The 22066-nt window shown below is 41.2% G+C and overlaps 2 protein-coding genes across 3 annotated transcripts in view; one reads left to right on the top strand and one right to left on the bottom strand.

The window, feature by feature from the left end:
- Positions 1-212: 212 nt before the first annotated feature.
- LOC129708316 (cleavage and polyadenylation specificity factor subunit 4-like) lies at positions 213-15521 on the top strand. The gene is made up of 8 exons (XM_055653985.1): positions 213-379; positions 3083-3133; positions 4453-4605; positions 8896-8991; positions 9697-9790; positions 11129-11156; positions 13813-13902; positions 15322-15521. Exons 1-8 carry the CDS (start codon positions 277-279, stop codon positions 15382-15384), a joined length of 678 nt encoding a protein of 225 aa, XP_055509960.1. The 5' UTR covers positions 213-276; the 3' UTR covers positions 15385-15521.
- The window catches only part of tepsin (TEPSIN adaptor related protein complex 4 accessory protein), an 80369-nt gene continuing 58719 nt past the window's right edge, over positions 417-22066 (bottom strand). For both annotated transcript variants that reach the window (XM_055653983.1, XM_055653984.1), the window contains one exon: positions 417-428. The gene's annotated coding sequence lies outside the window, so the exon portion shown is untranslated. The remainder of the gene's footprint in view (positions 429-22066) is intronic.

The raw sequence follows: 22066 nt of genomic DNA, 5'->3' as shown, positions 1-22066 counted from the left end.
TCAGTCCCCATTAAATCAGGACATGTGACCACCACAAACCTGAAAGTAATTCCATTAAACTGGTAATCAGCAAATCTGCATTCATAGCATAATCTGTGATTTATCGGAAACAAAATAATTTAAAATCATTTTTAAAAAAATCATTTTTTCTAAAAAGTCCCAGCATTCTTTGGCCACTGATTAGTTGATAAAGTTAGCCTAAGCTTCATGGCTGGTTTCTTCAGTTTACTGAAAACAGCCTGGGGAAAATATCATTTGTATTCAAACACTGGAAGAATGCAGGAGCTGATAGCTGGTTTACAAAAGATGAGATTTGATTTTGAGATTGTCCTGGAGCAGCAGAGAGGAATTCCGGATGTGCCATTTTCTGGCATGGACAGTAAGTCAAATTATAATGCAGAACTAAAACTTGGTAAAATTAAATGCATCTTCCTATAATTCATTGTCTTAGGGTTTTAAAACAATGCTATTTTCTCAAAAGTCACTGAATCCAAATGTATTGAAACCAATTCCAGTTCCTAACATTCATCATTCATGCAGTATAATGTGGATAAATGTGAGGTTATCCATTTTGGTGGCAAAAACGGGAAAGCAGACTATTATCTAAATGGTGGCCGATTGGGAAAGGGGGAGATGCAGAGAGACCTGGGTGTCATGGTACAGTCTTATGAAGAAAGACTGGATAGACTTGGTTTATACTCTCTAGAATTTAGGAGATTGAGAGGGGATCTTATAGAAACTTACAAAATTCTTAAGGGGTTGGACAGGCTAGATGCAGGAAGATTGTTCCCGATGTTGGGGAAGTCCAGGACAAGGGGTCACAGCTTAAGGATAAGGGGGAAATCCTTTAAAACCGAGATGAGAAGAACTTTTTTTTCACACAGAGAGTGGTGAATCTCTGGAACTCTCTGCCACAGAGGGTAGTTGAGGCCAGTTCATTGGCTATATTTAAGAGGGAGTTAGATGTGGCCCTTGTGGCTAAGGGGGTATGGAGAGAAGGCAAGTACGGGATACTGAGTTGGATGATCAGCCATGATCATATTGAATGGCGGTGCAGGCTCGAAGGGCCGAATGGCCTACTCCTGCACCTAATTTCTATGTTTCTATGTTTCTATCATGATCTATTTTGTTAATATTCAAAGATTACTTTGAAAGAAATTAACTTTTAATAAATTCAGGAAAATATTTCTGAAACAAGAAGTTATTGAAAGTGATGCCTCTATTTACTTTCACCCAATAGTTTGAAATGTGATGATTAGTGGTTAAAAGTGGATAACCAATTTTACAATGACTAAACTCACAAAACTAAACTCACAGGGTTTGAATTGAAACTTTTATGAACTTGGATCCCTATTTTGGTTTTGCATGTTGCTGTTAGCACAGTTGTACTTTTTTTGAGGTAAATGTTTCTCATTTGTAGTCTGATAGCTGCTCCTGTAAACCAAATAGTTTAACACTTTTCTTTTTTGTTTCTATCTCCTTGTAATGGCAACAAATAGCAAAATGGCATTTTTAATATTTTTGCTTCTTCAGTTGAGTATGCTTTTTCTTGCTTTGGAAATGGGGTTTGAGCATCAGAGCGTTTTGTGGGGTGTGTAGATGTCCCTAAAGCTGGGTGATTGTAAACCCGACCAACCCTTGCATCAAAGTCAAATATCAAGAAATGAGCCAAATTAATCTACATGATAGAGGACAATTGAGTTCACCTGCCTGCTTGAAAGAGCACTGGTTGTATCTGTATAGTACCACCAACCCCTGCAAATGAATACCATAGTTAGATTTTTCAAACTCTTGCACTTGGCTTGTACTTCAGACTATGAAAAAATATTCATCTTCTCAATCCTAATAAGATACATTTCAATTAAGGTGCATGGAACATAACTTATACACATTCAGGGTGCGATAAGGTTGTCATTGTGCATCGGGATGGTTTCCAATGGCTTGTTTAGGGACAATTTAAGGTGTAGATTGGTTAAGAAGGAACTGCAGATGTTGAAAAATTGAAGGTAGACAAAAATGTTGGAGAAACTCAGCCGGTGAGGCAGCATCTATGGAGCAAAGGAAATAGGCAACGTTTTGGGTCGAAACCCTTCTTCAGACTGATGGTCCAAGAGGAGGGGTCTCTAACGGGGCCCCCTCCACTTGGACCCCCCCTCATGGCCATCTTCCGGCTTTAGACCTTTTTATTTTAAACTGTTGGCAGGACATCAACTGCCTCAACTTCTCCACTCCCCTTTCTCACTCTAACTTCTCCTTCCCCCCCTGAACATACAGCCCTCCACTCACTCTGCAACAACCCAGACTGGGTGATCAAACCTGCCGACAAGGGAGGTGCCGTGGTAGTCTGGTGTGCTGATCTCTACAAGGCTGAGGCCACGCGCCAACTCTCAGACACCTCCTCCTACTTACCCTTGGACCTTGACCCCACAGACGAGCACCAGGCCACTATCTCTAGCACCATCACTGACTTCTTCAACTCCGGCTCCCTGCCCTCCCAAGCCTCCAACTTCATTGTTCCCCAGCCCCGCATGGCCCTATTTTACCTTCTCCCCAAAATCTACAAACCTGACTGTCCTGGCAGACCCATTGTTTCTGCCTGTTCGTGTCCTACCAAACTTATTTCCACATACCTCAACTCCCCTGGTTAAATCCCTCACTACCTATGTTCAAGACACCTGGCGCGCTCTTCATCTACTCCAGGATTTCTGTTTTCTAGGCGCCCATTCCCTCAAAAAATCTGTCTGAAGAAGGGTTTCGACCCAAAACGTTGCCTATTTCCTTCGCTCCATAGATGCTGCCTCACCCGCTGAGTTTCTCCAGCATTTTTGTCTTCCTTAAGGTGTAGATTGCTGCATCTGTAATTCAATAAATGGAAAAGCTGCAGATTGTGGTGATATTTATTGCTTATGGACATTGGGAAATGTTGGTGTGGGATAAATTAAAAGATGTGAAAAATCTATTAACTTGAGTACAACACAGGAAACAACTGACAAAACAAATGTATGTCGAATCAAAAGGCTGCTGAGCCCAAAAAGAGAACAATCCGAACAATTGTGATTCTTGTTTTTTCTTCTCTCTGTAGAATCTGGTTCTGCAGTCTGTGAGTATTTTATTAAAGGTGAATGTGTAAAAGGTAAGATACCACTTGATTCAAGATCCCAGAATATAACTTTTTTGCTTGCAAATAGGGATTCTTGAAATACATGGTGAGCTCTTGAATGGAAATATTCCTGGGCTGCAGTGTGGTGTGCTCTGCACTGTCAACAGTACATTACCTGTATGGTGAACATTGATCATGTACTATAAGAAGGACTGAAGATGTGACTGGTGCAACTCAAACAAGGTTTAATTTCTGCCAGGCCATTTTGTCAGTGTTCACTCTCATGTTGTTTGAAATTTTTACATTGAAGATTACTTGGTGGTTTGTTTACCAAGGTCATTTGACTGTAGGCAATAAGCAGTGTTTAAAATGAGAGTTGGGAAATATTTAAATTCTAAATTTCAACCAATTCCCCACTTTCAGTCTGAAGAAGGGTTCCGACCTGAAATGTCACCCATTACTTTTTGCCAGAGATACATCCCTGACCTGCTAAATTACTCCAGCACTTTGTGCCTATCTTTGGTATAAACCAACATCTGCAGTTCTTTGTTTCTATGTAGAATTTCATTGTTCCGTTTGTGTACATATGACAATAAAAATCTCTTGACTCTCTTAACTCCCTTGTTCAATGCTGCATCGTAAAATAGTATCTATTTTCACTCAGTGTAACTGATACTAGGTTAATGCTAGAAGACCTATTCAATTGTTTAACCATCTTGGCCAATTTATTTCTGTAAATAACTTATTTCTTTTATTTTTAATGATTTTTTTGCATTCTCCCATTGTTCAAACCTGCTAGATACATCCCAGACTGAATTAGTGATTGAAGGCATCTTATGTCATTGCTGCAGCTGAAAATTGTCAATTATCATAAAATAAATAGTTATCATCAGTGAGCCTGCATGAACAATCCTGGCAATGGATGTTGAACATGCAGATTGTACATGTTGTGTATATTGTTAACTTGTTACCTTATGAGAACTGAAGCCTTTGCTGTTCAATATGTGAATCCATTTGTAAATCAGAATACTGGGCAATGATCATTCTGATTTCTTCATAATGCTGGATTAAGTAAAAAATTAGGTTTGCGTTCATGTAGATATCAGAAACAGCCTACCCCCTAAAGAAGACATTGCCAGCAATGTTTTATGTAAACGCCAACTAGTGTGTGTTTTATCTAATTTATTCGATGGTTTTGGAGCATTTTGTGATGTCCACCTTTTGGTAACCTCGCTCCAAACTAACCCGGGTTCCTTTACCTACCACCTTCTGCCTGTACAGATTCCCAGTATATCTGTACTTTACCGGCCGTGCTGTAGTTGTCAGTAACACTGCCCTCTTGATTGTTACAGATAATTTGTGCCCATTACGCCACACCTATGGTGCGAAGTCTGTCGTGTGCAAACACTGGCTCCGAGGTCTGTGCACTATGGGGGATCAGTGTGAGTTTTTGCACGAATATGACATGACAAAAATGCCACGCTGCTTCTTCTATTCAAATTACGGTGAGCTTTATGTTTATGGATGTACAAATACAGATCCACCACTGATTATCTGAAAAACGATGGTCCAGTACCTCCTTTAATCCAGATAAGAGAGCACTTGAAATCCCTCCTGGAAGTCCCTCCGAAAATGAGACGCCTAGGCCGGGTGAGGTGGTGGATCTCGACCCCATAAGGACTTCTGCGGCCTGACTTAAGAGGTTGGACAGGCTAGATGCAGGAAGATTGTTCCCGATGTTGGGGAAGTCCAGAACAAGGGGTCACAGTTTAAGGATAAGGGGGAAATCTTTTAGGACCGAGATGAGGAAACCATTTTTCACACAGAGTGTGGTGAATCTCTGGAATTCTCTGCCACAGAAGGTAGTTGAGGCCAGTTCATTGGCTATATTTAAGAGGGAGTTAGATGTGGCCCTTGTGGCTAAAGGGATCGGGGGGGTATGGAGAGAAGGCAGGTACAGGATACTGAGTTGGATGATCAGCCATGATCATATTGAATGGCGGTGCAGGCTCAAAGGGCCGAATGGCCTACTCCTGCACCTATTTTCTATGTTTCTATGACTTCCGATTGGCGGGTCCAATTTACCCCCTGCAGCCAGGGCTCAGATCCGTCCCCAAAGCTGACTCCCCCCCCCCCCCCCGGCAGCTTAGGAAGAACATTCTGGGCACCGTTCAACTCTTCTCAGAGGCCATGACCTCTGTTGGTTGGGCAAAAAGCAGATAATCGGTGGTGGACCTGTATAAATTTCTACCCTTGATACTTTGAGTAACTTTTAGGTATGACAACTGGCTTCAAGTGTTGAGGGTAGAGATTTTCATAATTAAAGTATGGTGTTATTTTTAAAAAGAGGTGTTTCTAAGCGTCTCGTTGGGTCCAGCCTGTAGCATGAGATCCCACCATCCAGTGATTCCTGGTCCACTCATCCATCCCCACCCACCCTTCCCTGACCCTGGCACTTGTCCCTGCACTCACAGGAGATGCAACACTTATTCTTGTACCTCTTTCCTCACCACCATCCAGGGACTTAAACAGTCCTTCCAGTTGAGGCAAGTGCACATGCAACTCTTCCAAACCTGTCTGCTGCATTTTGGTGCTCTCGATGTGGCCTCTTCTACATAGTGAGATCAAGTGTAGACCAAGCAACCAGCTTGCAGATTCCATCTGCAAAGCCCATCCTGAGCACCTGGTCGCAGCCTATTTCAACTCCTCTTCCCATTCCTACACTGACCTGTCCATCCTCGGCCCTCTCCAATGCCAACATGAAGCCAATGCAAAATATAGGAACAATGCCTCGTATTCTGCAAGAGGTGAAACGTAACTACCAACCCAATGGTATGAGCATTGAACTTTCCAATTCCAGGTAACCCTTTGCTCCTGAGTTCCTGTGTCCCCCTCCCTCCCCTACATCTCTTTCTCTTGTCACACTGCCTCGCCCCACCCACTGCCCATGGCATCCATCTATAGCCCATACTTTTTACCAAGTGCCTTTCACATCTCACCTAATAGTTCCCATCAATATTGGATTGGATTGGATTCAATTTATTGTCATTGTCTCATAAGAGACAACAAAATGCACTTTTCCTTACAGTCGTAGAAATTAAAAAAAAGCACAAAACACAGAAGACCACGACACAAACATCCCCACAGCGGCACAAAAGTTCCCCCCTGTGAGGGAAGGAACCAAAGTAGAGTCCACCTCCCCGCTGATCTTCCCAGATGTTCACCCGTGGACAATATCTACCTTGCTTATCAGATTCCAGCTGTGTGTTCCTGCTTATCTCCTTCCAGATGTTTCCATGTTTGCCCTCCCCGCCTCTGCACGTCTCCATCTTCCATCACCCTTCACCCCCCCCCCCCCCCTCGGTTCACCAGCCGCCAACAGGCCCCTGTCTCACAACTCCCTCGCTGCTCTTTGTACTGGCTACCCTCCCTCTCCCCTCCTGATAAGGTTGCAACCTGAAATGCTGATAATTCATTCCTGCTACAAAGATGATGCCCGACCCACTGAGTTCCTCCAGCAGATAATTTGTTGTCTCGTTTGGTCTACTGACTGAAAGTATGGAACATTGCAGTTCAAATCAAGACAAAATTAACCGTGGATACGAGGATAAAGAATGAAATGTTGGTGCCACCAACATCACAGTTCTCTTGATATTGATTTATGATTGTCCTGTGCACCAACATACAGTGGTAAATTTCGTTTTTGCACGTTATCCAGGCAGACCATATGATACATGAGTACAAAGGCAGTTCAAAAAGCGAAAGGAAAGAGAGTGTGGAACATCGTGTTACAGGAAGAGTGCAGATAAAAAAACATGCAAGGACCATAATATGCTCATATCGAAGGACCAATATGTCTTAATTTTTTTTTCTAATATTTCCAAGAACTCCTACCTAAAATTAGGAACTAGGTTCAGGGCCAGCAGTAGTCATCCATTACATCCCCAAACTGACATCTGATATGAAACTATCAGGTGACATCTGATATAAAACTAGACTAAAGTGGGACCCATGGGATTCTTGGGCTGGCAGCTCAGTCACTCAGGCCTAGTAGGCTGGCAGCTCAGTCACTCAGGCCTGGTGGGCTGACAGCTCTGTCATTCAGGGCTGGTGGGCTGGCAACTCAGTTAGTCAGGGCTGGTGGGCTGGCAGATCAGTCACTCAGGCCTGGTGGGCTGACAGCTCTGTCATTCAGGGCTGGTGGGCTGGCAACTCAGTTAGTCAGGGCTGGTGGGCTGGCAGATCAGTCACTCAGGGCTGGTGGGCTGGCAGCTCAGAAACTTAGAATAAATTTTAGACATTTTTCATCTTTTTCTACAGATCACAACAATGGAGGAGGAAAGTTTATCCTGGCCTGGATCTCACTGGGAGCCAATGAAGGGAGGGAGAAAAATACCGGGGTGAGGTTTAATACTTACAGAGGGAATACTTACTGATGGGCTGAAGAGACTCCTCCAGGGCTAGTACATGCCTGATGGGTCGAATGGACTTGAAAAATCTGTGAAATCTCGGTGAAAGGCACTTTTTGTGGACTTTTCCTGGCCTGGCACAGGGCTTTCGGGCCAAAATGCTCCCCCTGGGCTAATAGGGGGCATTTTGGGCAAAAGGGACTGGTTTCTGGGCTAATAGGGGCCTTGTGGGCCGAAATGAGTGGTTTCAGGTAGGCCAAAGGTGGCTGGCAGTTCACTCACTCACAGCTGGTTGGTTGGCAGTTCACTCACTCTCTCATGGCTGGTGGGCTAGCAGTACACTCACTTACGGCTGCTGAGCTGGCAGTTGACTGAAAGTTGGGCTATTGGGCTGGCAGTTGATTGACTCACGGCTGGTGGGTTGACAGTTGATTGACTCGCGTCTGGTGAGCTGGAAGTTCACTCGCGACTATTCCTTGAAATTCCATTTCAAGCAGCGTGCAGGCCATCAAATTCAAATGCAATTTCATACTATTTCAAGCAAGAGTGTAGGCCACCATATTCAAATGCAATTCCATACCATTTCAAGCAGAATGCAGGCCACCAAATTCAAATGCACTTTCATACTATTTCAAGCAAGAGTGTAGGCCACCATATTCAAATGCAATTCCATACCATTTCAAGCAGAGTGCAGGCCACCAAATTCAAATGCAATTTCATACCATTTGGACTTTATACTCCTGGCCCCCCTCCAGAAGGGGTTACCTTCATCATGGTGATTGAAAGGCGAGAGGACAAATCAGCTGATCTCAAGATTTTTAAAACATTCATAACTTTTTTATTTTTTATCGATCGGCAAAGTCCTCAGGGCTGCCTCAGCGGAGGAGGACTGTGAGTAAGATGGCCAAAAGTCATAGCGATATAGGGTAGCGTTTTTTCTAAAATCAATATACAGCACAGACAGGAAGTGGTCAAGATGAGACTTTTAGTCAAATAGATGATACTATACCAATTTTCCCTCCATGGATGCTGCCTTAAATGCTATGAATCCCAACATTTTCTGTTTGATTTCAAGCTTCAGTCCACATTATTTTCTTTCTGTTCTTAATAGTATATAGTATTTAAATAGCAAAAAGCTGAGATATCTGTAGATGGTTTATGCATGCTTTATGCATGCAACCAATCATATAGCTACCTCAGTACTACTAACCCCGCCTTAGGTATCATTTATAATAACGCCTGCTTCTCCTTCTGCGCAGTACAGTAGCAGACTGGAGTCAGTGACTACTCATGTATCGTTTAACTCTGTATCCTTATTAAAGACTATTAGAAAGTTACACGTGTGTAATGTCTCATTTCCAATATTATAATTTCATTGTTTTGCAGGGGAATGCAGTAAAAGAGAGTGCCCTTTCCTGCACATTGATTCAGAGGTGAAAATTCACGACTGCCCATTGTATGGCCAAGGATTCTGTAAAAATGGTAATCACTTTGCCTTCCTTTATTGTCAATACTGTATGCATTTTCTCACAGTAAGAATTGAAATATAAAGTTCTTTGTAAAAACCAAACACTAGCCAGAAAATTGCAGTGTTAGATTTTTAGTTTAGAAACGGGCCCTTCGGCCCACTGAGTCTGTGCCAACCAGAGATTCCCGCACACACTTAATATCATCCTACACACTTGGGACAATTTACCATTTTTCTTTTTTATACTGAAGCCAATTAACCTACAAACCTATATGTCTTTGGAATATGGGAGAAAACCAGAGCACCCGGAGAAAACTCACACGAGGCACAGGGAGAACGTACAAATTTCGCACAGACAGCATCCATCGTCAGGGGCTGTAAGGCAGCAACTCTACCACTGCGCTGCTGTCCACCATCAGAACTAATTTTATTTTCTGGTTTTCTGACAGACTAAATTCTCTGATTGTGAAGAGAACATCTGTCTGTCAGAGAACTCTTGAACTGATACATTGTCCTGTCTTCAATAAAAAACCTGTCATCTGTATTTTCTTGTAGTTTATTCAATGTCCATTACAGTAAACCAAGGGATAAAGTGTTTCACGTAGAAATTGACAAAATATTTCAATAAATGTGCTGAATTTAAATTCTAAAAAAAAATCCAATGTCACAATAAATCAATATACGGGACTCTACTTTTTTTTTTTTTGTCTCTGTGACAGGCCCTCTGTGCAAGAATAAACACACCAAGAAGGTCATGTGTGTGAATTACCTTGTCGGCTTCTGTCCTGAAGGAACAGGATGTAATTTTTCACAGTAGGTATATAGAGTGATACTGAATAAAATTCCGTCCGCTTGGCTTCTTGTAACACCAAATAATATGATGGCCTTTATTAAAAATGGAGTGAAGAACAAAGGTTAAAAAGTTTGAAGTCAGACAGGGGTTTGTTGAGAGTTTTATTCTGGAGACCTGTATGCAATGTTGGTCTCCATCCAAGATATATTTACCTTTGAATCAGGGCAACATGGGTCCCCTACATTTATTCCAGGATGGAGAAACTTGTCTTGTAAAAGAGAGTAAGATTGGCCTAAATTCACTGAATTTTGAGAGAATGAAATTTGATATTATTGAATAGAAAGAATGAGCTGCAAATGCTGGTTGATACATAAAAGGATGCAAATTGTTGGGGTAATGCGGCAGGTCAGGCATGGATAGGTGAAGTTTCAGGTTGAGACCCTTCTTCAGACTTTTACTGTCAATAATTTTTCTTTTCGGAAGAAGATGAGGAGAAATGCTTTTAGTCAGAGGGTGGTGAATCTGTGGAATTCTTTACCACAGAAGGCTGTGGAGGTAAAATCAATGGATATATTTAAGGCAGAGATAGATTCTTAATTAGTGTGAGTGTCAGAGGTTATGGGGAGAAGGCAGGAGAATGGGGTTAGGAGGGAGAGACAGATCAGCAATGATTGAATGGCAGAATAGACTTAGTGGACTGAATGGCCTAATTCTACTATCACATGATCTTATGAATAAAAATTAAAACTTTGCATATTCAGATAGACTTTTTAGCTCCAATAATTATTGGAATGTACATACCCACTCCCAAATCACCGTCTCATCCCCCCTATTCCTTCAACTGTTGAAAGCAGCATGAAGTTTGAAGCAGATAAGATTGCTATGGGCTTGGACATGCTAGAGGCAGGAAACATGTTCCTGATGTTGGGGGAGTCCAGAACCAGGGGCCACAGTTTAAGAATAAGGAGTAAACCATTTAGAACGGAAACGAGGAAACACTTTTTCTCACAGAGAGTGGTGAATCTGTGGAATTCTCTGCCTCAGAGGGCGTGGAGGCGGGTCCTCTGGATGCTTTCAAGAGAGAGCTAGATAGGGCTCTTAAAAAATAGCGGAGTCAGGGGATATGGGGAGAAGGCAGGAAGGGGGTACTGATTGGGGATGATCAGCCATGATCACATTGAATGGCGGTGCTGGCTCGAAGGGCCGAATGGCCTACTCCTGCATCTATTGTCTATTGTCAGATTAGGAAATTGTTCAATTTGCCAAAGTAAGAGAATTCTGGGAAGGAGAAGTGAGGGAAAAAATGATTCTGTGTAACAATCATGCTCACTTTCTATATTTTCTATATTTTTTCCTAGCCCAAATAATAAATTTACTGAATCAAAGGTAGGTATTAAAAATATATTCCTTTAAAATAAGTGAAGTACCTTTACTAATATCAGTTAGAGTGCTTGTGATTAATACTCAAATCAGGTTAAGGGCTTGACTATTAAATCATTAATACAATCAACCCAAGAATGAAATTAATTAAATATTAGGCTGCAGGATTTGCAGAAAACATGAGCTAGTAATGTTATTTTGGGATGATTAATAGTGATGTCCTAATGGCTAAATGTTCTTCATAGTTAAGTGTACATAAAACTGTGAAGAGTAAATATATTAGCTATTAATTTCATGGAATATTCATTTGTTATGCACATAAAAGTCAAAGACAGGAGCCAGCAGCTTCTCCTAGCCTGGCAGACTATTTCAGAGCATTTATCACTATCTCTAATGTGTTTTATAATGAAGCCTTACTAGTTTTTAAATTTATGTTTTCTATCTTAATGTGGAACATTTTAAATTCTTTCTAATTTCACTCTTGTACAAATGTCCCACTTCGATTACCTCAGACTGCAACATAATTCAACTTTGCATTTAATTATATCACAGGCACCTCAATCAATGATGTCCATTCTGTTCTTTGCACTGCATTTAAAATAAACAGATGGCAATAGAAAAATGGCAACTGCCTCAATTGGAAATGTGATGGGGAGGGAAATTTCATCTTTGCTAATATTAAGTACACATAAGCGTACTGGCTACTTGTAGTAACACCTTCCATTCCAGAACCAGTACTTAAGTTGATTCCAACTGGCATTTAATAATATTCCACATTCAATGCCAGCAACCAGTCATGAATATTCACCTATCGTATTGAGAATTTAAAAAACTACAAAAGTAATATTCTGCCGCTGGAAGAAACAGAGTCACAGGGTCACGAAACGGGCCCTTCGGCCCAACTTCTCCATGCTGACCAAGATGCCCCATTGGTCCTATTTGCCTGTGCTTTAGTCATAAAGGCACACATCCCAAAATATAAAATCAAATCAGAAAATGTTGGAGTGCTTCATCAGGTCAGCTCATCATGATTTCCAGCTCTTCAAAATTGGCTTTGTACATCCTTAAGATCCTTCTGTAATTCTTGTTGATCATTTGCATTGTCTATGATACCACCTATTTTAGTCTCATCTGCAAACTGACCATTCATGCCTTGTACATTCTCATCTATATTGTTCAAATAGGTGACGAACAGCAATGGGCTCGGCATCAATCCCTGCGGTATACTACTAGTCAAGGGCCTTCAGTCGGAAATACAATCTTCCACCACTACCTTCTGCTTCCCATTACAAAGCCAATTTTGTATCCAGTTAGCTTACTCTCTCTGGAATCCATGTAATCTAACCTTCCAGAGCAACCTACAATGCGGAACCTTATTAAAGGTCTTGTTGAAGTACATATAATCTATGTTTATGGTCCTGCCCTAATCAACCACCTTGGTTACATCTTTAAAAACACACAACCAAATTTGTGGGATATGATCTCCGATGCACAAAACCACGCTGACTATGCCCAATCAACCCTTGTGTTTCTAAATGCATGTATATCTTATCCCTCTGATTCCTCTCCAGTACCTATCCAGCCTCGCATGTTAGGTTTACTTGTCCATAGTTCCCAGCTTTTTCTTTGCAGCCTTTTTTAAAATAGTAATATGAAGAAGGGTCACGACCAGAAACGTCACTCATTCTTTCTTTCCAGAGATGCTGCCTGTCCTGCTGAGTTAGGCATTTTGTGTCTATCTTCAATATTAACCACACTCCAGTTTTCTGGCACCTCAATGATAATTTGTATACCTCAGCCAGGACTCCTGCAGTTTCTTCTCTCGTTTTCCACAGTGCCCTTGGATATACATGTTCAGGCTGGGGGATTTATCTACCTTCATATTTTTATAACATCCAGCACTTCCTCGGTTGTAATATAGACTGTCCTCATGACATCACCCATTAGCTTTAGGGTGGCGCAGCGGTAGAGTTGCTGCCTTACAGTTCTCACAGCGCCGGAGACCCGGGTTCGATCTCAACTACGGTTGCTGTTTGTACGGAGTTTGTACATTCTCCCCATGACCTGCTTGGGTTTTCGCCAAGATCTTCCGTTTCCTCTCATACTACAAAGACGTACAGGTTTGTAGGTTAATTGGCTTGGTAAATGTAAAAATTGTCCCTAATGTGCACAGGATAGTGTTAATATGCAGGGATTGCTGTTCGGTGCAGACCCGTTGGGCCGAAGGGCCTGTTTCCGCACTGTATCTCTAAACTAAACTGAACTTTCCCAAGTTCCCTCATCTTCATGTCTTTCTCTGCAGTAAAAACAGAGGAGAAATGCCAATTGAGGACCATGTCCATTTTCTGCAACTCCATCCATGCCTCCTTTTTCCTGACCAAAGCCTCAATTTCTCTCCTCATCCAGGCTTTGTTACTCCTACCTGCTTTGCCCTTCAGACTTAAATAATGGAAATGATTAGAAAGGTGCACCAGTGGATGATGGTTTCATTTTGTATCGTGAATTCTATAGGACTTCAATGAGATTATTGGTTTGAATCTGAGTTTGTAACATCAATCATTGATCACTAATCATAGTACAATGCTAACCATGTGACTTCTAATAATTCACGTAAAATGGATTAGTTAATCCAACAATAAAGTCAGAAGTTGTTTTCCTGCAGGAAACGGACACGTTCTCTCAGTATCCTTTGAACCGGGAGACAAAATTCAACCGAGGCTACAGGTCTCTGGACAAAGTCTTGTGCTTCAAGGTACACTGTATTGTTTTATATACCTGGGGTATGGAGTAAATAACTCCCATTTATTGGGTGCTGACTGTTTGAAAATGCTATTTACTTAATTAGTAATGCCAGCTCTTTGATAGTGGAATTACTGACAGCACTACTCCAGAGGTTTTCAAAATGAATACAATTCACATCTGGTGTAATTCTAGTTATCTAAGAGTCTGAAGACATTCCCAATGCTTTCAGGATGTGTTTTATCTTCCAGTTTATTCTATTTATACACGCTTTATTGTTAGTCATGGGACATTCTGGAATTACATGTCATTACTCATTGTGGAGAAAAAGTCTGGATTCTTTCCTAATTTCATGTTCAAATCTGTTGTCATATGCACGAGCATTGTGAAGTACAGATACAATGAAAATTATTGGTTGCAGCAGCAGCAGCACGGTACCATAGACTTAACACACACACAAACATTTCAACATAAATCACACAAAATTCTAAAAGACTACAAAATAATCCAAGATGATTGTGCAAAAACATAAATCCTTCGCAGTGTAGTGTTCTGTTGTCAAGATTGGGTTAGGGTTGTGTCGGTTGGTTCAAGAACCTGATAGTTGTAGGAAAGTAACTGTCCCTGAACCCTGTGGTCTATTGGCTTTTGTATCTCCCGTCCGAAGATGGCAGTGAAGATTAGACTGAACTTCTTGTAACCTTGTTAGCGACAGAAACTTGGCGACTTTTTGTGTACTGGCTAGGTAAGGTCTGCTGTGTGATTTTACCGGATTGTATGCAAAACAAATAATTTCTCTATACCTAGGTACATGTGACAATAAAGTATCATTGAATTTTTCAGATGGTAGGAATTCTTGACGATAGTTGCTGCTGCCTTAAGGTAATAGCTCTTGAAGATGCTTTCAATGGAGAGGATGGCTGTGCCTGTGATGAACTGGCTGAGTTCACCATTCTCCTCAGCCTCTTGCATTCCTGTGTAATGGAATGACCCTAGCAAGCCACGGTATAACCAGTCAGGAAACTTCCTACAGTACATCTATGAAAGTTTGTTCGAGCATTCGGAGATGTAGCAAATCTCTTTAAACCTCTGGAAAAAGTAGAAGCGCTGGCACACCACCTTTGTGATTGCATTTGTTGGGCTCGGAACAAGTCATCTGAGGCGCTCAGGAATTCGAGGCTGCCAGCTCTCTCCACCATTGCCCTACCACCAGAACCGTCCCAACTTCTATCTGATGTTTTATTTCATTGATGTAAAAATATGGTACATTTGAGTTTGCTTATTACATTGTCGAGGTAAATGCAAATCATCAAAATGATCGATTCTAGGGTTGGAGCTAATACATAATCAAATGCTTTCTTTAAGTTATAGGAAACATTACTGCAAAGTCAAAACATGTATTTCTCTTCTCTCATTGATTCTATTCCTTTAGTGTTGGGAGAAGGGCCATTACGCTAACAAGTGCAGCAACCGGAATCTAGGCTACAGACAATGACAACGAGAGCAATTGTGAATAGAAATGTGGTCTAACACTCTCTTGGGAATAGGACTTTTCTCTTTATCCTGAATTACAAGATAAAAAATGATCTATTGTGATTGTATTGTTTGCATCTTTGAATAAAAGCTAACAAGTGTTCCACCAGATCACTGTTTTCCATCTTGCACTCCCTGCTAATTTTATTTGCTGCTTCAGCAGCAAGCATGTCACCAGATTAATTTCATGATACTCCATCAAGGAGTTTTTGCCCATCAATGAATCATGACAAAGATGCCAAGCCATTCAACAAACATGCAGTAGAGTTTTATGAATGGTTATCACAGTCACCAATTTCCTGACCGGCCAACAATAAAGTCAATTCTTTCATCCTTGCAACCAACCCAATTAACAAGTGCAGTCCAATCTATCCCGTGTAGGATACATGCACACTGGATAAACATGGAGACTGTTTTGAGTCCAAAGTGTTTTGCAAAACAGCCTCATAATGATGTATAGAAGATATATCAATTGAGAACAACTGCACAGATTCCAATTAGAAATACTAACCTGAACAATATTTGTTTTTTGTCTCTTTCAAGTAAAGAACACACAACTTGTGAGAAACTTTAAACTGATTTTCTCCTTCGGAATGGAGATGCAACAAACTAAGGATGCTGGATTCTGGAGCAAAAAAAATTGCTGGGGGAATTCAGCAGGTCAGGCAGCATCTGTGGAGGACAAATGGGCGGACTGGATATGTCCAAATGAAGGATCATCACCCAAAACATTGATTGTACATTTCCCTCCACATATGTAGCCACAAGAGTTGCTAGATGCTGGATTCATGAGCAAAAAACAGTGCTAAAGGAACACAATGGTTCAGGCATCATTTGTGGAGGGAAATGGACTAACAATGTTTTGGCCTGGGATCCTTCTTCGGATTCTTCCTGACCTGCATAGTTTCTCCAGCAGTTTGCTTTCTTTGTACTCTGTCAAAGCATTTTTCTTGATAATGCTTTATTTATTTTTAATGTCAATTGCTCTGTCTTTTTCCAAAAAGACATTTAAGATTATCTGGTCTGAAAAATGTTTGGAAAATTACAGCCAGCAAATGACAAGACACAATGCAATGGGCTGTCACAAATTATTTGACTAACTGACTACATACCCATCATGTGAAGTAGGTAGCATCTGTAGAGGGAATGGCGCGATGATATTTCAGGTTGGGACCCCCCCCCCATAGATTCCTCTCTACCCCAAGCTTATACTGTCCAACCCCCTGAGTTCCTTTCTATGTTTTGCTCAAGATTCCAGCATCTGCACTTTCTTGTGCATCCATCATATGAGGTCCTCTTATTTCTCCTTCTATACACGTATTCCAATCCCTCCACAACAAGACTGAGTTTCAATGAAATGTGATAAAAAGAAAAAAACTTTCATTGAATAAAGCTTCTGTTGAGATCAGTTATGAACTAGTTCTCAAAAATGTGGCAATGCGGAAAACAACACAAGCAGAAAGCTCTTCAGCTGGCAGATTCAAAAGCCTATCACCATCTATTAAAATAAAACAGCACTTTGCAGCCGCTGAATTAGGGAACTTGTCCCCACTAGTTAGTGAATATTTGATGCTGAACAGTTTCAAAAGATAGCTGTGATCAACAATTGTGTAAATCAGATGTCACAATCACATAAAAAATATTCAGTCTACAGCCTGGTCAAATGCCATTTACAACAAATGGTTTATTTACTATTTTTAATGGGACCAATAGTTTAATTGCTAGAACAATGGTCTGATGATGAACTCGGCTATCTTTCTGTGATGATCCTTGTGTTTACAGCTTCGACAGTTCTATTTCCAAAAAAGGTTTATGAAGGCTGGTTCACATTAAGCCTATACTTAATTCCCAAGTATTGAGAGATTTATATGATAAAATCCACATGCTGTCTTTCACTGCATAACCATGTGCCTATCTAAAAGCCTCTTAAATGTCACTATCATATCAGCCTGCACCACCACCCCTGACAATGCACTCTAGGCACCCTCCGCTATCTGTGTATAGAAATTGCTTCATATATCTTTTTTAAACTTTACCCATCTCACCTTAACATTATGCCCTGTAGTCTTTGACTCATTATGCCACTCATAATTGTATATACTTCAACCTCTGTCATTCCAGATAAAACAATTCAAATTTGCCCAGCCTTTCCTCATAGCTAATATCCCCTAATCCAAACAGCCTTCTGGCAAACCTCTTCTGCATCCTCTCCCAACCCTCCACATCATTCCTGTGATGCAGAACTACACACAACATTCCAAATGTGGCGTAAGCCAGAGCTGCACCATGACTTCAATTACCCAGATGGAGACAGGCTCCTTCTTCTTCACCACTCTATCTACTTGTGCCATGATTCTCAATATTTTCTTGCATTTTCGTTACAAACTTACTATTTCTGTCTTAAAAATTCTCAGTTTTTTTCTGGTCATTGCTATCTTTAAATCCACGTTGTCTTGCTCTTGTTTTAAAGAATATTCACGACTTTTTTAGTGATTATTTTGAATTTTTGCTTCCTTTGGTCAACCTACTGACTGTGGACAATTTTTCCCCCATTGACTTCTTAATGTTCTTGTAACTAAGTTACATCCATTCTTCTTCCAAACAGATTGTTGATATGTGCATGATTCATTCTTAGACAATAGACAATAGGTGTAGGAGTAGGCCAATTCGGCCCATCGAGCCAGCACCGCCATCTTCCAACTTAAATTAGTCTATTGTTGTTGTTGATCCTGTTTCTGCTTTCTGCATAAAGGCTTTTGGTTTAATTTGTATCTTGTTAGGCAGAGCCAAAGTTTAAACTAACGTAATATATATCTGGCTCTTGTATTTCAATTGGTATTTCAATTCTTTAGATTTTGATTTACCATTCACATTTCTGAAACTTATAGTGATGCACACGTGTTTTTAGACCCTTAAAGGTTTACCACAAAATGGTTACACTTGCATTCCTACAGATGCCTTGAATAAATATAGACTGGAAAAAAGATAGTCTTAAACTGAAAATGTTAAGTTCATAAAATGATCTTGATTAATTGAAACTGTTGGCATATTTGGCACCTGTAAAAATGCATATTCCTTCTCTCCAGAGATGCTGCCTGTCCCGCTGAGTTACTCCAGCATTTTGTGTCTATAATCGATTTAAACCAGCATCTGCAGTTCTTTCCTACACATCCTCCCTCTTATTTGCAGCATTCATTAATACACTGGCCTCTACCAAAGGCCAAATCTAATGTTTCTTCAGCCCCATATGCCACTTAGGATCAGCTTTCTCTCTAGTGGGTAAATATTTTCCAAATATCACGTTTACATTTTAAAGGAATGGTAATATGCCAAAATACAAGTTAGATTCACAGTAACCACACGGGATTCTGACAGAATTTTGAGGCAATAATAATAACCTTTATAGATGTCCCAGATTGGCCTTTAAACAGTTCCAATCAATCTCTTCCTCCCTTACTGGTACTAGTATTGGCTAATCCAGTTCTTGACTAAAATAACAATGTTCAATATTTCCATTCAGCTTTCAAATGCGGCACAGGTTGGAATAATATTTAAATACGACAGATTCTTCTAATAAGCTAGAGGAGTTATTTTCAATTGCATTTGCAATGGTTCATCTGATAGACAGTTTAGCAGTTGGCTTTATGTGCCCAATAGATTGTGCTTCACTTCCAATTCCAAAGACTCAAATACAAAAATATAGATGGACATTCCAGAGTTTAGACTTTAGAGATACAGCACGGATACAGGCCCTTCGGCCCACCAACTCCGTGCCGACCAGCAATACCCCCATAGCGCTATTCTATAAACTGGGACCAATTTACAAGGGGTCTGATGAAGGGTCTCTACCCGAAAAGTCACCTATTCCTTTTCTCCAGAGATGTTGTCTGATCTGCTGAATTATATTTTGAGTCTACCTTAGGGACAATTTATATATTTTTTTACCAAAGCCAATTAACCTACAAACCTGTATGTCTTTGGTGTGGGTGGAAACTGGAGCACCTGGAGAAAACCCACGCAGTCACAGGGAGAACATATTGTTCTGATGTCCTATGGACAGCATTTATAAAAATAAGTTTTGTCCCAAATCTCGATTTATTGTAAAAGGAAAAAATTGTCTTGGTCAATATCTCTTTACTGTTTCTGGAAGCTTTCTTGTCGTGTATAAATGTTTCCTGTTACAACATATGACGATTTCTGTTACAACATCTTACAACATTTGAAACAAGCAATCTGATTGACTGCAAAGTGTTCAAAAATAACCAGTACTCTTATTATTTCTGCCACGCCAAAATAGCATATGGAAATAAATGACGAACAAAGTCACTAGTTTGAAGAGAATTTAGATTGTTTATGAAATTGGGTTATTTAGCTTTTTGCTAGGTAACAGCTGGAACAAGGAAGTCAACCTCATTTGAACAAAATATTCACGATGATAATGGAGTCAAACCTGGCTGGGCAAGAGGTGGAACAAAAAAAAACTAAATATGTAATTTTCTTATATCAACCAAATTTTATTAAATTTAATGGTGAGGAATGTGATGTTTATACAGAAACAATGAACTTCTTGGTGAGGCCGCATTTAGAGTGTTGTGTTCAGTTCTGGGCACCATAGGATAGATGTTGTCAAGCTGGAAAGGGTACAGAGAAGATTTACAAGGATGTAGCCAGGGCTAGAAGGTCTGAGCTATAGGGAGAGGTTGAGTAGGCTGGGACTCTGTTCCTTGGAGCGCAGGAGGATGAGGGTGATCTTATTGAGATGTATAAAATCATGAGAGAAATAGATCGGGTAGATGCACAGTCTCTTGCCCAGAGTAGGTGAATTGAAGACCAGAGGACATAGAAACATAGAAATTAGGGGCAGGAGTAGGCCATTCGGCCCTTCGAGCCTGCACCGCCATTCAATATGATCATGGCTGATCATCCAACTCAGTATCCCGTACCTGCCTTCTCTCCATACCCCCTGATCCCCTTAGCCACACGGGCCACATCTAACTCCCTCTTAAGTATAGCCAATGAACTGGCCTCAACTACCCTCTGTGGCAGAGAGTTCCAGAGATTCACCACTCTCTGCGTGAAAAAAGTTCTTCTCATCTCGGTTTTAAAGGATTTCCCCTTTATCCTTAAGCTGTGACCCCTTGTCCTGGACTTCCCTAACATCGGGAACAATCTTCCTGCATCTAGCCTGTCCAACCCCTTAAGAATTTTGTAAGTTTCTATAAGATCCCCTCTCAATCTTCTAAATTCTAGAGAGTATAAACCAAGTTTATCCAGTCTTTCTTCATAAGACAGTCCTGACATCCCAGGAATCAGTCTGGTGAACCTTATCTGCACTCCCTCTATGGCAATAATGTCCTTCCTCAGATTTGGAGACCAAAACTGTACGCAATACTCCAGGTGTGGTCTCACCAAGACCCTGTACAACTGCAGTAGAACCTCCCTGCTCCTATGCATAGGATATAGGATAGAGGTGAAGGGGAACAGATTTAATAGGAATCTGAGGGGTAACTTTTTCACACTAAGGAGGGTGGGTGCATGGAACAAGCTGCCAGGGGAGGTAGTTGAGTTAGGGACTATCCCAACATTTAAGAAGCAGTTAATCAGGTACATGGGTACCTGTTTTCACACAGAGAGTGGTGAATCTCTGGAACTCTCTGCCACAGAGGGTAGTTGAGGCCAGTTCATTGGCTATATTTAAGAGGGAGTTAAATGTGGCCCTTGTGGCCAAGGGGATCAGAGGGTATGGAGAGAAGGCAGGTACGGGATACTGAGTTGGATGATCAGCCATGATCATATTGAATGGCGGTGCAGGCTCGAAGGGCCGAATGGCCTACTCCTGCACCTAATTTCTATGTTTCTATGTACGACAGGTTTGGAGGGATGTGGACCAAATGCGAGCAGGTGGGACCAGCGTAGCTGTGACATGTTGGCCGGTGTGGATAAGTTGTGCCGAAGGGCGTGTTTCAGCACTGTATCACTCTATGACTAACTGCAGATGCTGGTTTACTAAGGAAAGACACAAAATGCTTTAGTAACTCAGCGGGTCAGGTAGCATCTCTGGAGAATATGGATAGGTGACGTTTCAGGTCGTGACCCTTCTTCAATCTGAAGAAGGGTCCCAACATGAAACGCCACCTATCCATGTTTTCCAGGGATGTTGCCGGGTGCACTGAGTTACTCCAGCAATTTTGGTCTTTCCTTGGTGTTATATTTTGTCGGGAAGAATGAGCTAGGGTGCATTCCATTTCTCCTCTACCTCAAATGGGACATTGGATTTTGTCTCTGGAACTGGTGTGCTATAATGCCTGAGAACTCCATTCTGCACTCCTTATCTTTCCCTTCACTCGACTAGCAAAATACAAAAGTGCTGGAGTAAGTAAGCGGATCAGGCAGCATGTCTGGAGAACATGCAGCGACCCAAGAGCTTGCTATCGATGTCCTCCAGAGAAGCTGCTGAGTTACTCCAATACTTTGTTTTTTTGCTACAAGATTCCAGCATCTGCAGTTCTTTGTATCTACCTTCTGCGTATTGTATTTAAGTTTGGCTTGAATGAAATCCTTCCACGAACAGCCTATTGACCACAGGTGGACTTTTCTCCCTGGGGCTGGGTCTACGCCTGGCCCAACTGATGTGTACATTGTTG

Source organism: Leucoraja erinacea, chromosome 23, assembly GCF_028641065.1.
Source record: "Leucoraja erinacea ecotype New England chromosome 23, Leri_hhj_1, whole genome shotgun sequence".
Taxonomy (NCBI): domain Eukaryota; kingdom Metazoa; phylum Chordata; class Chondrichthyes; order Rajiformes; family Rajidae; genus Leucoraja; species Leucoraja erinaceus.
The sequence above is the reverse complement of the archived record's forward strand: the minus strand, read 5'-3'. Positions and strand labels throughout refer to the sequence as shown.

Coding starts and splice junctions, on each gene's coding strand:
- LOC129708316 (XM_055653985.1), top strand. CDS start 277: ATGCAGGAGCTGATAGCTGGTTTACAAAAGATGAGATTTGATTTTGAG. Junction 3,134..4,452: donor TAAAGGTGAATGTGTAAAAG/GTAAGATACCAC, acceptor TGATTGTTACAG/ATAATTTGTGCCCATTACGC. Junction 13,903..15,321: donor ACAAAGTCTTGTGCTTCAAG/GTACACTGTATT, acceptor CTATTCCTTTAG/TGTTGGGAGAAGGGCCATTA.